At 41.8% G+C, this 17,792-nt stretch overlaps 1 protein-coding gene across 3 annotated transcripts in view; it reads left to right on the top strand.

Annotated features, from left to right (window-relative positions):
- The window catches only part of LOC101479800 (heterogeneous nuclear ribonucleoprotein L-like), a 48,759-nt gene that overhangs the window by 16,110 nt on the left and 14,857 nt on the right, over positions 1-17,792 (top strand). For 2 of the 3 annotated variants that reach the window (XM_076884583.1, XM_076884584.1), the window contains exons 2-6: positions 14,068-14,186; positions 16,108-16,345; positions 16,842-16,929; positions 17,250-17,344; positions 17,435-17,507. In XM_076884583.1, the coding sequence (XP_076740698.1) occupies positions 14,068-14,186; positions 16,108-16,345; positions 16,842-16,929; positions 17,250-17,344; positions 17,435-17,507 (613 nt within the window). Of the gene's footprint in view, positions 1-13,371; positions 13,997-14,067; positions 14,187-16,107; positions 16,346-16,841; positions 16,930-17,249; positions 17,345-17,434; positions 17,508-17,792 lie in introns of those variants that run through there. The other variant, XM_076884585.1, reaches the window with a different exon arrangement.

Raw genomic sequence — 17,792 nt, 5'->3', positions numbered from 1 at the left:
TGCATCTTTTAAGTAGCTAATACCAGACTGTGCTACTGGAAATGTCAAGTTAGTTGTTTTTTGCAGAAGGATCAGAGATACAGAATGTGGTAGAGTGGTCCACAATGAATGATTTGTCAGTTTTTGAGGTTTTGGAATGGATTGATTCCCAGTAATCCTTTTCAGAGACAGTGACTTACTGTTGGACGTGATCATATGTCTCAGATAGGTGACTGTGGCGGGGCTATGGGGGAGGTTGGCACACCTGAGTGGAATCAGCACATACCCACATAGCAAAATTGGTATGGCCCGGATCTTGCCCACACAATGTGCTTACACATGGCCCACATACCGCAAAGAATGGCGGCCCTTTGGTGGACAGACCTGGTTTGCCAGAGGTGGCCCACACATGGGCCAGCACAAAGCCAGTTGTATACACACTGGTGGTCCTGTGCTGGTCCATGTGTGGATTACCTCTGGCAAACCTGATCTGGGCCACCAAAGGGCCGTCATTCTTTGCGGTATGTGGGCCATCTGTAAGTGGTGTGGAGCCACGGGCCAGTTGTAGACACACTGCAGGCCCTGTGCTGGCCCAGAACAGTTTCAGCTCTGGCCCCAGATGTCAGCCTAATGTGTACCTTAATCAAGGCATGTAATAACAACATGTGCCAGAACATGCAAAACAGTGCAAAAGTAACATGACAAAACTCTGTTCAGACAGTGAATGGACTGATTATAGTGCTTTTCGAGTTTCCCGGATTACTCAAAGTGCTCTATACAACATACCACACTCACCCAATCACACACTTTCTTTTAACTGAGTGCTTCCTAACTACATTGATACACATTCACACTCTTGACATGCAAACTGGAGGAACCAGGGATCAAACCACTAACCTTCTGATCAGTAGGTGACCTGCTCTACCGCCTCAGCTATTGCCACCCACTGGCAAAGATGACTAAACTGTTACTAGGTTTTGGATAAAGTGTACACTCACAAACCTGTCAAACCTGCATTTGAAACATTGGCTACCATAGCAGTATAGTATTGCAACATGGGATTTGGGTCTTCTAACTAAAATAGGAACATAAATAGTGCCATCATTGCCAGACCTTGCAACTTCTGACACCAGTCAGTCAGAAGTGCCAGCTTGGTGCCAGTTCTGGGCCAGACCTGTTTTCTATGGGCCTGGGCCACACATCCATGCTCTATTGTCAAGCTCATGTCAGTCTGCGTCTCTTTGTTTCTTGTTTTATTGTGACAGTCTTGCGTTCCATGTTCAGTGCATTTCAGTTTTGTTTCCTCACTCTCATTAGTTCATGTTCAGCTGTGTTCCCTCCTGTGGTTTGTTCCCTCATGTGTATTTATGTCTGCGTCTCCCTCTGTCCTGGGTCGCGATCTTCCTCATACCCAGCTGTGTTGGTTTAGTTTCCTGTATTCTCCAGTTCAGTTTTGTTGCTTCAACATTCCAGCAATAAAGCTCTGTTTTTGTGTTAAGTCCTGCCTGCCAAGTCTGCTTTTTGGGTCCAATCCTGCCTGCCTCACACACAGTCCATGACATTAACTGCTTCTAGTGATGCTTACATGGTCTTAACTCAGACTTACCAGTCACCACCAATGAAAGAGCGCCTTTCATTTCCCCCCATATCATATTTACTATTTGCCCATAAGTGCTACGCAATATCACACAATTCTGGAGAGTCAGGGGCCAACTGGCATAGCTCCAACTGGGTATACAGAGAACTTTTTTTCAGCAGGTGAACAGTTCTTACAACACAATCATATGCTGTTAGATGCTTCCCAAACACCCCATTACAGTGCTTTACCCCTGGAATGTCAGTTTCTTCCCATTGTTTGTACTGTTGTACTGGTTTTAACCGTGGCAACATATCTTGACAATCATCTTGTTCAGTTTTTGTTCTGTAAAAATAGTTTTGTTCATCAGTGAGAATTACACTTATGTATTTTCCAGTATACACTTCCTGTTTGTACTCTCTCAGTTTCCTGTTTCTCTCTGTACTTTCTCAAACTGTTCATTAACCCGGGTACCGGTTTAGCTCACTGGGATGAACGATATGCTGCAGGGCTTTGTCGCATGTCTTCCCCTTTCTCTCTCTCCCTCTGCTTTAATGTTCACTGCTCTGTGCAAAAAAAGCCAAAAATAAAATATTAAAAAAATATATTTAAAAAAACTGTTCATCAACCCCCCTTAAACACACGTGGTGTTACATGAGGTCAGCTTGTTACTGTGTAGTCAGATGAATGTGCGTGTGTTGTTGTACAAGCCTCACCAGTTCATCACAAACAGGAAACGCAGCAATCTGTTGGAGTCTCTACTCATACGCTTACAGCAGCAGATCAGCATGATATTTAACCATCTGCAACATTTTGCTCACTGTGTTATTATCAAGTCATCTTTCCCTGACACACTGACAATTGTGTTGTAAATTGAAGTTAACACATAGACTCTCAACCCAACAAGTTGACTGGACAATATGGCGACAACAGGAATGTTTGTTTAAAAGATCCACATTTAATTTCTTTGCATTGTAAATCTTTTGTATATTGTTTAGTCACTGGAATATCTTCCTTTCCTACAGTTTTAATAAAAAGTTTTGGTTTTTGATTCCAGTCTGCTTGTCTGATCACTGATTCTATAGCATCACATATTTCCAAAAGTCAACCTGTTCTCCTGCACCCCAGAGCAGAAATTGTATCAAGTTTTTATAAGTAGTAGGCTTAGCTTTTGATAACAGGTGTGTCTGTCAGGCATTTTTTAGCCGCAACCTGAGATATGGCCATGTTTATAAGTGTAAGCTGGTCTTCATTTCATCTTCATTGCACACAATAATTGTGTGTGTCATTAATCTGGGTTTCATTGCGCAAATGTCTGTCTTGTTTTTATTGCATCTGTGTCTCTTGTTTTACTTTTTTACCTTTTGTTGCAGTGTCTTATCACCCCTCCCCTTCTCACACGAGTAAGCAGCCTCAGTTTCCTACTTTTCAGGACAATCCTTAGCCCAGTGACATGTGGCTCTCCACTGAAAACAGCTCTGTCTCTGTCTAACCTTATCCTCCTTCCCTGGCCTCTCACTTGTTCTGCAGTAGTCTGTGTTTGGCACTTGTACATTTTAAGCTCTGTCATTTGGACTTTTTCTTCAGTCTTGGCTTTCTTGTTATTATTTTTCTTGCCATTTTATTCTCCATGTATGGCAAATTCTTCCACCTCAGACATTCTTGCTATCCCATTGTACACATATGCTTACACTTAGTCTTGTACTTGTACAGGTTTAAACACAAAGCAATCCCACAGATGTACTTCCCAGTTTGTGATTTGGGGGCATCTCTCCATCCAAGAGACAGTTTTAATAATGTACAGCTGTCTCATCCTCTTGTTGAATACAGGGCCATGCCACGCCGAGAATGCATCTAAGGAAACGCATTTGGAAAACTTCGAGCTTGCTCAGGTCGTGTTTGAGCATTGTCCACGTCTCTGCGCTGTAAAGTAGAATGGGCAGGATCAGGGTTCGGTAAAGGCGGATCTTTGTCGCCAATGAGAAGTTGTTCTTCTTCCAGACGCACCAGCGCAGGGAGGCGAATGCTGCCGCCGCCTGCCCAATTCTGGAGCGTATCTCCGCTGATGATGCCACTTTCTTCTCCTCGACGAGGGACCCCAGATATTGAAATTGTTGGACTTGTTTGATCTGCACACCATCAAGGTGGACGATCGTTGGTGAGCCGTCGGTGGTCAGGACTTTGGTCTTCTCGGCGTTAACCTTGAGGCCGTACAGTTTGGAGTGCCGGGCGATGTCATAGAGGATGTGAGTTGCCTCGGTGTCGTCTTCGGCAAAAATGGCGCTATCATCAGCGAACATTAGATCGGTGATAAATCGATCGGTCGAGGCTTGGACTCCGCGGCGGCCCTCGAATGCTTTGCGCATTATCGCATTGATGACGATGTTGAACAACAGCGGTGACACCACATCGCCCTGCCGGACCCCTGTCATGATGGGGAATTCTTCGGACACTTGGTCATGAATACGTACCTGGCTGGTCGAGCCATCGTAGGTTCGTTCCTCCATGAGTCGACGTAGGGTGAAGATCTGGTCGCTGCAGCCTCGTCCGGGTCGGAACCCGGCCTGTTCTTCCCGGCTGGTCATCTCACGGTGCTTTTGAAGGCGTGATTGAATTATTTTCATAAGGACCTTGCCGATGATGGACAGTAAGCTGATGCCCCGGTAGTTTTTACATTCTCGGTTGTCGCCTGTCTTTAGGATAGGAATGACAGCCGCCTTCTTCCAATTTCTGTGTACTCACTACCTAATTTATAGCCAAAGTATTCACTCACTGTCTCTGTACTGTTTTGCTAGCTTAGCTTAGCTCGTAGCCGACTCGTTAGCACCATGGCTACTTCACCTGTCCCTCCTGCACTTTCTTGCTCATTGTGTCAGATGTTTAGTTACTCCTCGGCCTCCTTTAGCAGTAATGATATCTGTAACAAATGTAGCATATTTGCAGCTCTGGAGGCCAGGATTACTGAATTGGAGACTTGACTTCGCACCCTTCATTCACCCGTAGCTAGCCAGGCCCCTGTAGCTGGTGCAGCCGAAGATAGCGTAGGCTCCGCTAGCTGTTCCCCGGCAGACCCCAAGCAGCTGTGGAAAGAGGGCGGCTGGGTGACCGTGAGGAGGAAGCATAGTCCTAAACAGAAGCCCCAGGTACACCACCAACCTGTGCATGTGTCTAACCGTTTTTCCCCACTCGGCGACACACCCGCCGGGGCTCAAACTCTGGTAATTGGTGATTCTGTTCTCAGACATGTGAAGCTAGAGACACTGGCAACCATAGTCAATTGTCTTCCAGGGGCCAGAGCAGGCGACATTGATGGAAATTTAAAACTGCTGGCTAAGGGTAAACGTAAATTCAGTAAACTCATAATTCACGTCGGCATCAATGACACCCGGTTACGCCAATCGGAGGTCACTAAAATCAATATTGAATTGTGTGTAACTTTGCCAAAACAATGTCAGACTCTGTAGTTTTTTCTGGTCCCCTCCCCAATCAGACCAGGAGTGACATGTTTAGCCACATGTTCTCCTTAAATTGCTGGCTGTCTGAGTGGTGTCCCAGAAACGATGTGGGCTTCATAGATAATTGGCAAACCTTCTGGAGGAAACCTGGTCTTGTTAGGAGAGACGGCATCCATCCCAATTTGGATGGAGCAGCTCTCATTTCTAAAAATATGGACAAATTTATTAAACCCCCCAAAATATGACTATCCAGAGTTGGGACCAGGAAGCAGAGTCGCAGTCTTACACGCCTCTCTGCAGCTTCTCTCCTCCTGCTACCCCCCCAAAAACCCATCTCCATAGAGACTGTGTCAGCTCCCAAACAGACAAAAAACAAACTAAAAACCAGCAATAAACAACTTAAACATAAACAATCACAAAGAAAGAACAATACAATATCCACATCAGAACCAAAGAGTAAAACAGTGAAATGTGGATTATTAAATATTAGGTCTCTCTCCTCCAAGTCTCTGTTAGTACACGACTTAATAATTGATCAACAAATCGATTTACTCTGCCTTACAGAAACCTGGTTGCAGCCGGATGATTATGTTAGTTTAAATGAACCCACACCCCCGAGTCATTCTAACTACCAGAAATCTCGAAGCACAGGCCGAGGGGGCGGTGTGGCAGCAATTTTTCACACCAGCCTATTAATCAACCAAAGACCCAGACAGACTTTTAATTTATTTGAAAGCCTGATACTTAGCCTTGTCCACCCCTAGGGATGGGTATTGATAAGATTTTAACGATTCCGATTCCATTTTCGATTCTGTTTAACGATTCGATTCCTTATCGATTCTCTTATCGATTCTTTTTTTTTAAAAAAGGAGAACACTAAAGTCGATTAGCTTAGAACTGTGTTTTATATCTTCTCTTTGAACAAGATAGAAATTTAGAAGTAACATGGCCTTACAAACCCAACAGTGAGATCTTAAGAGATCCACAGTCTACGGCTCTTCAATGGGGTGTCACAGGGTCCCCAGGAAAAAAAAATGTATATGTAAAATAATAAAATAAATATTCTTCTGTAGCAATAACAAAGTTTAACATAAATTATTCTGTAGCAATTACACAAGAATATCCAGTAATGTCCTGCCTACAATTAAACACATTCACTTACCAAAGTGAAATCGGGGGCATCTGCTGTGGCAAATGGGTGCAAGCCTTTGACCACAAACTTAGACACTGCTGGGTGACATTCGTCTATCCTGGCCTGAAAGGAGACGCTACCGGTAGACTGCAGCGAGAACTGCCAGCATCTGAGCCAGACTCTGTCTCTCTCATCATGGTTATCTAGATGCACAGTAATAGCAGGTTTTGTAATAAGGTAAATCGCGCTAACATAATATGCAATGCTAATTGATTAGTTACCTGCAGTATTAACGGGAGAGGACGTGGAAACGCTACCGCTGCTGCTGGGTTGAGCTTCGCTAGTCCGGAGCGGATCAAAAACACGACATTCGTTGAAAGCAATCGCGTGTTTTTTGAGCAAATGCTTTTGCATATTCGTAGTGTTTCCTCCCTTTGATGAAATCTCTACTTTGCAAGTATTGAACGTTGCCCTGTTGTCATCCTTTCTCATAAAGTGTAACCAAACTTTTGAGCGTTTGTGCCGCTCAGGCGCCGTGTTTCCTACTGGGTAAAAGACGCTACTCAACGTGATGACGTCATTCGGGGCGACTGGAATCGATAAGGGAATCGTTTTTAAAAGTGGCAAACGATTCCAAGGAATTGAAACAGTGGGAACCGGTTCTCAACAAGAACCGGTTTTCGATACCCATCCCTATCCACCCCAGTTGTAAAACTCAGAAACCAGTCTTACTTGTTATCATCTATCGTCCACCTGGGCCTTACACAGAGTTTCTGTCTGATTTCTCAGACTTTTTATCTGATTTAGTTCTCAGCTCAGATAAAATAATTATTGTGGGTGATTTTAACATCCATGTAGATGCTAAAAATGACAGCCTCAACATGGCATTTAATCTGTTATTAGACTCAATTGGTTTCTCTCAAAATGTAAAAGAACCCACCCACCACTTTAATCACACTCTAGATCTTGTTTTAACATATGGCATAGAAACTGAACATTTAACAGTTTTTCCTGAAAACCCTCTCCTGTCTGATCATTTCCTGATAACATTTACATTTACAATAATTGATTACACAGCAGTGGAGAGTAGACTTTGTCAAAGTAGATGTCTTTCTGAAAGCGCTGTAACTAAGTTTAAGAATACAATCCACCCACTGTTATCATCTTCAATGCCCTGTACCAACATAGAGCAGAGCAGCTACCTGAACACTACTCCAACAGAGGTCGATTATCTTGTTAATAATTTTACCTCCTCACTACGTACGACTCTGGATACTGTAGCTCCTGTGAAAACTAAGGTCTCAAATCAGAAGTACCTGACTCCGTGGTATAATTCTCAAACACGTAGCCTAAAGCAGATGACTCGTAAGCTGGAGAGGATATGGCATGTCACAAATTTAGAGGATCATCATTTAGCCTTGAGAAATAGTTTGCTGCTTTATAAGAAAGCCCTCCGCAAAGCCAGAACATCTTACTATTCATCACTGATTGAAGAAAATAAGAACAACCCCAGGTTTCTCTTCAGCACTGTAGCCAGGCTGACAAAAGGTCAGAGCTCTCTTGAGCCAACCATCCCTTTAACGTTAACTAGTAATGACTTCATGAACTTCTTCACAAATAAAATTTTTGTCATTAGAGAAAAAAATGACCAATAATCATCTCACAGATGTAATATTATCTACAGCTACTCTTAGTACCATTGATGTTAAGTTAGACTCTTTTTCTCCAATTGTTTTTTCTGAGTTAACTTCAATAATTACTTCCTCCAAACCATCAACGTGTCTTTTAGACCCCATTCCTACAAAACTGCTCAAAGAAGTCCTGCCATTAATTAATTCTTCGATCTTAAATATGATCAAACTATCTTTAATAATCGGCTATGTACCACAGGCCTTCAAGGTGGCTGTAGTTAAACCTTTACTCAAACAGCCATCTCTAGACCCAGCAGTCTTAGCTCCAACCTTCCTTTCATATCAAAAATCCTTGAAAGAGTAGTTGTCAAACAGCTAACTGATCATCTGCAGAGGAATGGCTTATTTGAAGAGTTTCAGTCAGGTTTCAGAGCTCATCACAGCACAGAAACAGCTTTAGTGAAGGTTACAAATGATCTTCTTATGGCCTCTGACAGTGGACTCATCTCTGTGCTTGTCCTGCTAGACCTCAGTGCAGCGTTCGATACTGTTGACCATAATATCCTATTAGAGCGATTAGAACATGCTGTAGGTATTACAGGTACTGTGCTGCAGTGGTTTGTATCATATCTAATAGACTCCAATTTGTACATCTAAATGGAGAGTCCTCTTCACACACTGAGGTTAATTATAGAGTTCCACAGGGTTCAGTGCTAGGACCAATTCTGTTTACACTATACTTGCTTCCCCTAGGCAGCATCATTAGAAGACATAGCATAAATTTTCACTGCTATGCAGATGATACCCACCTCTATATATCTATGAAGCCAGATAACACACACCAATTAGTTAAACTACAGGAATGTCTTAAAGACATAAAGACCTGGATGGCCGCTAACTTTCTGCTTCTGTCACGGGCTGAAAGCAGGGACTCAAGCGCAGAGCAGGTTGATGTCTCAAAACACAATTTATTTACACACCCGTGCAATAATATATACAGTGACGGGAAATTCAGGGTTCCAGGGGATTAGGGGAAGGCTCTCTCTCTCTCACGCTCGCTCACGTCCTCACACACGTTCGTACCGCGGGGAGGTCACAGGTCCGGGAAGATAAGCTGGAACAGGGAAAGGGAGCTATCACTCACAAATCACGAAGGCATAAAGGTGTAAGACCACGGGAGCTGGAAAGGTAGACTAACGTCAGTAGCGCAATCATCCCGCGATGAGAGGATCTGTGACCCAGCCTCAAATAGAAGACGGATGATCAGCTGATCGCCAACAGCTGTGAGAGCCAAGGGCGGGAGCCAGCTGTGAGCTCCGCCCAGGCAGAGAGATAGGGGGAGAAAGAGAAAAAAAACACAAGTGTAGCCTTGTGAGGCCGGCTGGGCAGGCACGGGGACCATGACAGCTTCTTAATTCAGATAAAACTGAGGTCATTGTACTCGGCCCTGAAAATCTTAGAAATATGGTATCTAACCAGATTCTTACTCTGGATTAGGGCTGCTCAATTAATCGAATTTTAATCACGATTACGATCTGGGCTTTCAACGATCATTAAAAATGACTGAGCCGATTATTAGCCCCTCCCTCGTTTATCCGCGACACCTTAAAGGCTGGTCCGTGAAAATATTGTCGGGCATAAACTGGTCCGTGGCGCAAAAAAGGTTGGAGACCGCTGATTAAGAGGACCCGAGGGAAGCTCGGAAAGCTAAGCAGAAGTTATTTGGAGAGGAGAGTGACTGCTGTTGGTTGAAAAGAGAGGTAAAAAAACTTCAGTGGTGTTGCACACTATTTTATATTATTTTTTAAAGTCATTGTTAACCCTTTAAAGCCGGTCAGAGCAGCACGCTCCGTGTTGTGTAACTATTTTTAAATCCCTGTAGAACCTGAACCGTGTAAGCTAGCGCAATAATTTGTTTTGCATATGAAACCGGAGGAGTTGTACTTACATCTGATGCCATCAGCTTGTCCTCGGTCAGGGTTTCCTTTCACATAAAGCTTTGCAAATATTGCATAAAAAGCGCTTGCAGGAACAAAAACATAATCTCCAGAAACACGCTTTGCCGATCCGATCAGCTGTTCGTAACACTTCCCACAGTGAAACAGACGTCAGCGCGAACTGTCGCATGTCCGCCATTTCCTGGCCGAAACCGGAAGTGACGTCATTTTCGCTGAAATGTAGTTTGTTTTTTTTTTTACTTGTAGGCCTTAAAAGCCTATACTGGTCATGTTTGACTTTTCTGAATAGTTGCTGGGATGCTTAGAACTCGAATTGCACTGCTGGAAATAGTTTATTTTGATGCTGTTTTCTTTGCAAATTTGCATCATAGGATTGTTTTTTTTGTTTTTCCTGCAGTGTATAAAAATTGGTGTATCTCCAAAATAAAACTATGAAGACACTCAAAATAAATTTCCTGTTGTTGTAAACTATTTTTTGCAACTTTTTTGTATTTAAAGTTTTGAGGGATAAACCTCTTAAATTTCTCCAAGTAGAAATATATGTAAAAAAACAAAAACTATTTTCAATTTTTTTGTAGTTTATTGCACTTTTTTGCAATTAATGTAGTTACTATGGACTTAATGCATACATATTATTAAAATATGGGCTATAACAGTTGTATAGCAACTTGAAATACTCCAACAAATGGCACTACAACATGTAAAAAAATAATATAAGCTCTGGCGGACTTGGTTCTATAGTAGGTCTTAAAGGGTTAAATAAATATCGTCAAATAATCGCGATCTCAATTTCAGTGAAAATAATCGTGATTATCATTTTTGCCATAATCGAGCAGCCCTACTCTGGATGGCATTACCTTGGCCTCCAGTAATGCTGTGAGGAACCTTGGAGTCATTTTTGACCAGGATATGTCCTTCAACGCACATATTAAACAAATATGTAAGACTGCTTTCTTCCATTTGCGCAACATCTCTAAAGTTAGAAATATCCTGTCTCAGAGTGACGCTGAAAAACTAGTTCATGCATTTATTACTTCCAGGCTGGACTACTGTAATTCATTATTATCAGGATGTCCAAAAACCTCGATGAAAAGCCTTCAGCTAATCCAAAATGCTGCAGCAAGAGTCCTGACAGGGACTAGAAAGAGAGAGCATATTTCTCCTGTTTTGGCTTCCCTTCATTGGCTTCCTGTTAAATCCAGAATTGAATTCAAAATCCTGCTCCTCACATACAAGGTCTTAAATAATCAGGCCCCATCTTATCTTAATGACCTTGTAGTACCATATCACCCTATTAGAGCACTTTGCTCTCGCTCTGCAGGCCTACTTGTTGTTCCTAGAGTATTTAAAAGTAAAATGGGAGGGAGAGCCTTCAGTTTTCAGGCCCCTCTTCTGTGGAACCAGCTTCCAGTTTGGATTCGGGAGACAGACACTATCCCTACTTTCAAGATTAGGCTTAAAACTTTCCTTTTTGCTAAAGCATATAGTTAGGGCTGGACCAGGTGACCCTGAATCCTCCCTTAGTTATGCTCCAATAGACGTAGGCTGCCGGGGATTCCCATGATGCATTGAGTTTTTCCTTTCCAGTTACCTTTCTCACTGACTATGTATTAACCCTTTAGAGCCGATCGGAGCGGGAACGCTCTGTTATGCGTAACTATTTTTAAATCCCAGTAGCACTGCAACCACGTAAGCTAGCGCAAAAATTTTTTTTGCATATGAAACCGGAGGAGTTGTACTTACATCTTATGCCATCAGCTTGTCCTAGGTCACGGTTTCCTTCCACATAAAGCTTTGCAAAAACTGCATAAAAAGCGCTTGCAGGAACAAAAACATAATATTCCAGAAACAGGCTTTACCGATCCGATCAGCTGTTCATAACACTTCCTACGTTGGAATAGACGTCAGCGCGAACTTTTGCATTTCCGCCATTACCTGCCCGAAACCGGAAGTGACGTCATTTTCGCGGAAATGTAGTCTTTTTTGCGATCAGGGCCTCAGGGCCTATACTGCTCTTTTTAAAAGTTATCTTTGACTTTATGACTTTCTGTGTCGTTTCTGGGAAGCTTAGGACTCATATTGCACTGCTGGAAATAGTTTATTTTGATGCATATGCTGCTTTTTTGCAAATTTGCAGTATAATATTTATTTTCGTTTTTCCTGCAGTGTATAAAAATTGGTGTATTTCAAAAATAAAACTATGAAGACACTCAAAATAAATTTCCTGTGGTGGGAAACTATTTTGTGCAACTTTTTTGTATTTACAGTTTTGAGGGATAAGCCTCTTAAATTTCTCTAACTACAAATATATGTTAAAAAATCAAAAACGATTTTCAATTTTTTTGTAGTTTATTGCACTTTTTTGCAATTTATGTAATTACTATGCACTTAATGAATACATATTATTAAAATCTGGGCTATAATGGTTGTATTGATGTATAGCAACTTGAAATGCTCCCAAAAATGGCTCCACAGCATGTAGAAATATAATATAAGCTCTGGCGGACTTGGTTCTATGGTAGGTCTTAAAGGGTTAATAGACCTCTCTGCATTGAATCATATCTGTTATTAACCTCTGTCTCTCTTCCACAGCATGTCTTTTATCCTGTCTTTCTTCTCTCACCCCAACCGGTCACAGCAGATGGCCGCCGGACGTTTCTTCCTGTTAAAAGGGAGTTTTTCCTTCCCACTGTCGCCAAAGTGCTTGCTCATAGGGTGTCATATGATTGTTGGGTTTTTCTCTGTATCTATGAAGAGCCTTGAGGCGACCTTTGTTGTGATTTGGTGCTATATAAATAAAATTGAATTGAATTGAATAAATTATACTGGAATTGGGCAATAAAGTCCTTGCTGTCCTCTTTGGGTCTGGCAGATGTTTGTAACTTCTCTCTTGTCATTTTCAGGCCACAGTCATTGAACCAAAGTTATATTTCTATCCGGGCCCATGACTTCAACCATGGGCATTATGGTTGTCATCATTACATTTTTTTCCTGATTTGGTGATATAGGGAGAGAGAGATCATGCAATGCACCACTTTCTGGTGTGAGCTGGGCAACTTTGTTGATGATGACACTCAATTGATATCTTTTTTTGTGCCTTGCCTATGCACAGTTTTTCTTTCTTTGCATTTTAATTCATTCATCTTTAACTTGTATTCACTTTCTCATTTTCCAGTGATTTTGAGCGAAGACCCTCTTTTGGGAATTCATGTTCATTTATGGACTTAAATAATAACTGCAAAATTTCCCTAAACATGGGTTTTTACTGATTATAGAAATAACTGTTGTAACACAGTAATTATGTAGCTTTTATCGCAAGAATATATATTGTTGCAGACCTGCCTGTCTACCACAACAACAGTGTGATAGACACTGTGCAACAAACAATTTCACTGATAGCTATCAGTGATCATTGATAGATGTCAATACTGAGCATTACTGATTAAGACTAAGATTGTGGCTACTCCTCTTCTAATGAGGTTTATGTTCCCTCCTGAGATTTACACAAAGTTCTAGAGGCACACTCAGAGCTACCTTTTGCACCTGTAGAGTATATTGAGTAAAGTATCCTATTGCTAACTTTGGCATCAGCCAAAACGGTCAGTGAGGTACTGCCTGCTATTTTCCCAATCAGATGGTTGGTGGTTTGATCCCTGGCAACTCCAGCCTGCATGCCAAAAATCTTTGGGCAAGATAGTAACCCCAAGTTGATCTCTGATACATCCATTGGAGTATGATTTGTGTGAGTGCTAGATAGAACACACCTACATATAGAAAAGGTATTTGTATGAATGAGAGTTGTAAGTGGTTTGAGTGCTCAGGTAGAGTAGAAAAGCACTATGTAAGAACCAGTCCATTCCATTTATTAGCTTTTCTCTACTTGCCATTTGCAGATGAGAGCCAGAACCACTTTAATTCACTATGCCTTATCGATACATTAAGCAATTATCTAGACAGGACTGAGGGGTTTAGGAAAAGCAACCAAATCTTTGTAGCTTTAACTCCTTCTTTAAAGGTAAGTCTATGTCTCGCCAGGGGTTGTCCGACTGGGTGGTAGAGGTCCAGTTTTCCAACAAGGTGGACCACAGCCTTTTGTGCAGCTGTGTGCACATTCCATCAGATGAATGACTGCCTCATGGGACCTTTTTAGGAATGTTTATGTAGAGGACACCTGTCAGCAAGTCCTTGAAGTGACTGGTCATGCCAGAGGTTGCTTACCATAGTGGGATACTGAACTCACTTTTCAAAGAACCCCGGTTACACAAGTAAGCAAACATTTTCTTTGTGCAAAGTAAAATTAAGAAAACATCTGAGTTCATTTTTATTTTCTCTACAGGATTGTTTGGATGACAGTCGTCGCATCCCCCCATCTCCAGTTGTCCATGTTCGAGGACTTTGCGATGCTGTGGTGGAAGGGGACCTAGTGGAGGCACTTGACAAGTTTGGCAACATCTGGTAGTCCTGGTTTAACTCTAAATACTGTTGAGGCCATTTAAAAAATATTAACACACTTTCATTTAGCTTGGAATTGCATTGCACATTGACTTTGGTATCATGGACTTTTTTTAGTGCACACCTTGCAATGTACAGGCATGACATGATTTTGAGCTTGTGCTAGAAAGCTTGTTTAGCAAGCTGCAACCCTAAACTGTATGAAACAAATGCCTTCTTCCTAGTGTTAAATGACTAGAAAGACCCATTAAAAATTGGAAACATCCCTGACTAAAACTGACGTGCAAAGTTATCACTGTCAAATGGTGGGATATATTAGGTACCAAATAAACAGTAAATTCCTAAAGTTCATGACAAAAAAATGGTCAAACATCTGAGCAACTTTGACAAGTGGAAGGAGGCAGCCAGTGAATCAGTTTCTTTATATTTACCTGGGAATGAGTGAAGTAGGATATACTAGCTAATGCACTGTTATTAACCTTGGGTCTTGACATTTGGGCAGTTTTTCTTTTGGCAAGAAACAAACATCAAAATGTTGCTGTAGACTATGTGCACACATACAATTGGGATGTGTAGCAATGACACCCTGTGGCGGGGAAGTTAATTACAGTCACATGCCTGGCTGCTCTTTCATCTACAGGTGCGCAGCACCAAATGTGACTAGGGATTCCAATGCTTACTATGCACTGAACATTTCCTCATTGCATCATGTATATGTAACATGCAGCGTCCGCATGTTACTTTGCTTCTAAGATGACCACAAGGGGGCAGTATATAGCAGTGTGCAACACGCTTTGAACAAAGTCACTTTAACTGGAACTGAACAAAAGCTGAATTTGCGTGCAATGGTATTTGCCTGCAAATAGAGCTTGCATCGTTGTCTGTATATGTCATCATCATCATTCATTTGATCAACAATAAAGTCACCGAGGTATTTCACCTTTTTATGAACCCCAATATTATTTTGGGACAGTTAAACACAGAGAAATCTAGCTGTTTATCCTGCTTGGTTCTACATATCAAAATAGCACTTTTAATAGCATTGTACTTTATATCATAATGCAGACCATATTCAGTACAGATATTAAGCTCATGTAATCCAGCACTACTGGGACTAAAAACAACCAGGCCATCTGCATACATAAGATGATTTATCCATGTTTTACCTAATATACGCCCAGTGTTACAGGCTCTCAGCTACATGGAGAAATCATCAACATATAAATTAATTAAAATTGGAGACAAAATCCCACCCTGTCTGACACCATTGGGTAAACTGGACTGGGTTGTTTACCCAGTCCAGTTTATTATCTGTGCTTAGTCCAAGGTATTTATAGTCCTCCAAAATGCGTACCCCCAGTCCACAGCGATAAGGTGAAAAAAAGCTTTCTCAACCCACATGTTTGAGAGAAAACAATTTGAAACACACTAACACGCTACTAATAAGTAAAAGACAAAAAACTAAGAACAAAAGTTTAAAGAATAGAGGGAAAAAAGGTAATAACTGAAACAGGCTGCCTTCCAGTTGGCACATGTGCATGAGATTTTGTGATTTACCTTAATCACAGATAATAACGACAGAAATTACAGTATAGAATAAGTGTTCTTGATTGGATCTATATTCACTGATGTGACTGATCGCACAGTCACATCAGTTCATACCTGCTTTTGCAGCAATGGCGAAACATGCAAGGTTACAAAAGTTGATAGCTGCGTGACCCGCTGAAATGATTTCAAAGTGCAGCTTGTGCCAGTAGTCATCATTTTCGACTTGGATTTCATTAACTCTTCTGGCACACCATGGTAATTTCTTGTGAAGCACTTGTTGTTTATGTTGAAAGATGCTATAGAAATAAAAATGTGCATACTTTTACTTTACTTGCTCACCTTCTCTAACCTTCACATTTGTCTCCGCTATCGGCAGTTATGTAATGATGATGCCTTTCAAGCGTCAGGCTCTGGTGGAATTTGACAGCGTGGAGAGTGCTGAGCGCTGCGTGTCATTCGGAACCCGTGATGCTGTCTACGTCGCTGAGCAGCAGGCTTTTTTTAACTTCTCTACCAGCCAGAGAATCACCAGACCCACCAACACAGACGACCCCTCCAGTGGAAACAAAGTCCTCCTGTTGTCCATACAGAACCCTGTGTATCCCATTACCACTGTAAGTCCTTTACCCCACCTAAGACTCTTGCCATATCTTCAACTTGTGTTAGAAAAGAAACTTTTTGCTATCTGAGCTAAAACTCTTTAACCAGGTCTCTTTTTACCCTTCAAGGACGCCTGCTCCTGCGTTAATAATGATTACAGTCATTGTACATTACTTAAAATGTTTGCCTCAGGAATACAGATACAGAGATACAAGCTTACATTGTCAGACATCTATTATTAACAAACCCTCTGTGCCTTTGCTCTGTGTATACATTCTTTATCTGTGTATACATCCTCAACAATATCTTTGTAATTTAGATTAGTGCTAATGTCTCACTGCTTATTTGTAAAATAATGTAAGCTTTTAACTTTTAGTCAAAATTAGCTCATAAATGTAAAGGTTTTAAGCGTTAAAGCCCATTTTCCATTTCTGTTTTCTTAAGTCCATTTTCTTGGTGACCAGTAGGTACGTTGCAGTTTTTACAGTGTGGTCTCTGTCTTTCTCTCAGGATGTGTTGTACACTGTGTGCAACCCAGTTGGTAACGTCCTACGTATTGTCATCTTCAAACGCAACGGCATCCAGGCCATGGTTGAATATCCTGACTGTGTGTGTGTGTATGTGTGTGTGTGCGCACACAATTGCATGTGTGCTTGGGGTATATCACAGATTAGCAGAGAAATGCCAACATGCGTTTTCATTTTTCTAAGCTCCAGTTCAGAGCTTAATAGACTCGTTTGGATACAAAATAATGAACACAGGATGGTAGAAGAGGATTATAGCTAACTGGATGTGTTTTGTTGATGCCAGATCAAAGTTCACTTCATTAAACCTGACAGTGCATCATCCTGAGGGCTGTGGTAGTCTTGTTTTTCTCTGCTGATCCTGATGAGTCAACCTTAACAAGCTTGTTAACATTTGAGTCAGTAAAGGATGCTCAGAAGGCCAAACTGGCTCTGAATGGAGCTGACATCTATGCTGGCTGCTGCACACTCAAGATTGAATACGCTCGGGTAAACACATGCACATACACTCACACAGTCATGCCCATGCACATGAACACACATCTAAAAAGAGGTGCTGTGCTCTGTTGCCCCTTGCAGCCCAACAGACTGAACGTCATCTGCAACAACAACACCAGCTGGGATTACACCAAACCCTTCCTCCTGCACCGAGGTAGCGTTCCCTCTTTTAATCTCTGATCAATGAAAGCACTTTAAGCATATTCTTTAAAGTTTACTTCGAGGCAGTCCGAAAGTCTTTTTCCATGGCCACTCAGAACTCCTCCCACACCTGAGTTTTTGCTTCAGCCACTGCCCGAGCCACTTCACGCTTGGACTGTCAGTACATATCAGCTACCTCTGAAGCCACACAGGCTAACCAAGCCTGATAGGACTCCTTCTTAGCCTTGTGGCTCCCTTCACTTCTGGTGTCCACCATTTGGTTTGGGGGTTAACCAAC

The sequence above is a fragment of the Maylandia zebra genome, linkage group LG6 (assembly GCF_041146795.1).
Source record: "Maylandia zebra isolate NMK-2024a linkage group LG6, Mzebra_GT3a, whole genome shotgun sequence".
NCBI classification, from domain to species: Eukaryota; Metazoa; Chordata; class Actinopteri; order Cichliformes; family Cichlidae; genus Maylandia; species Maylandia zebra.
This window is presented reverse-complemented; position numbering and strand designations above follow the sequence as displayed.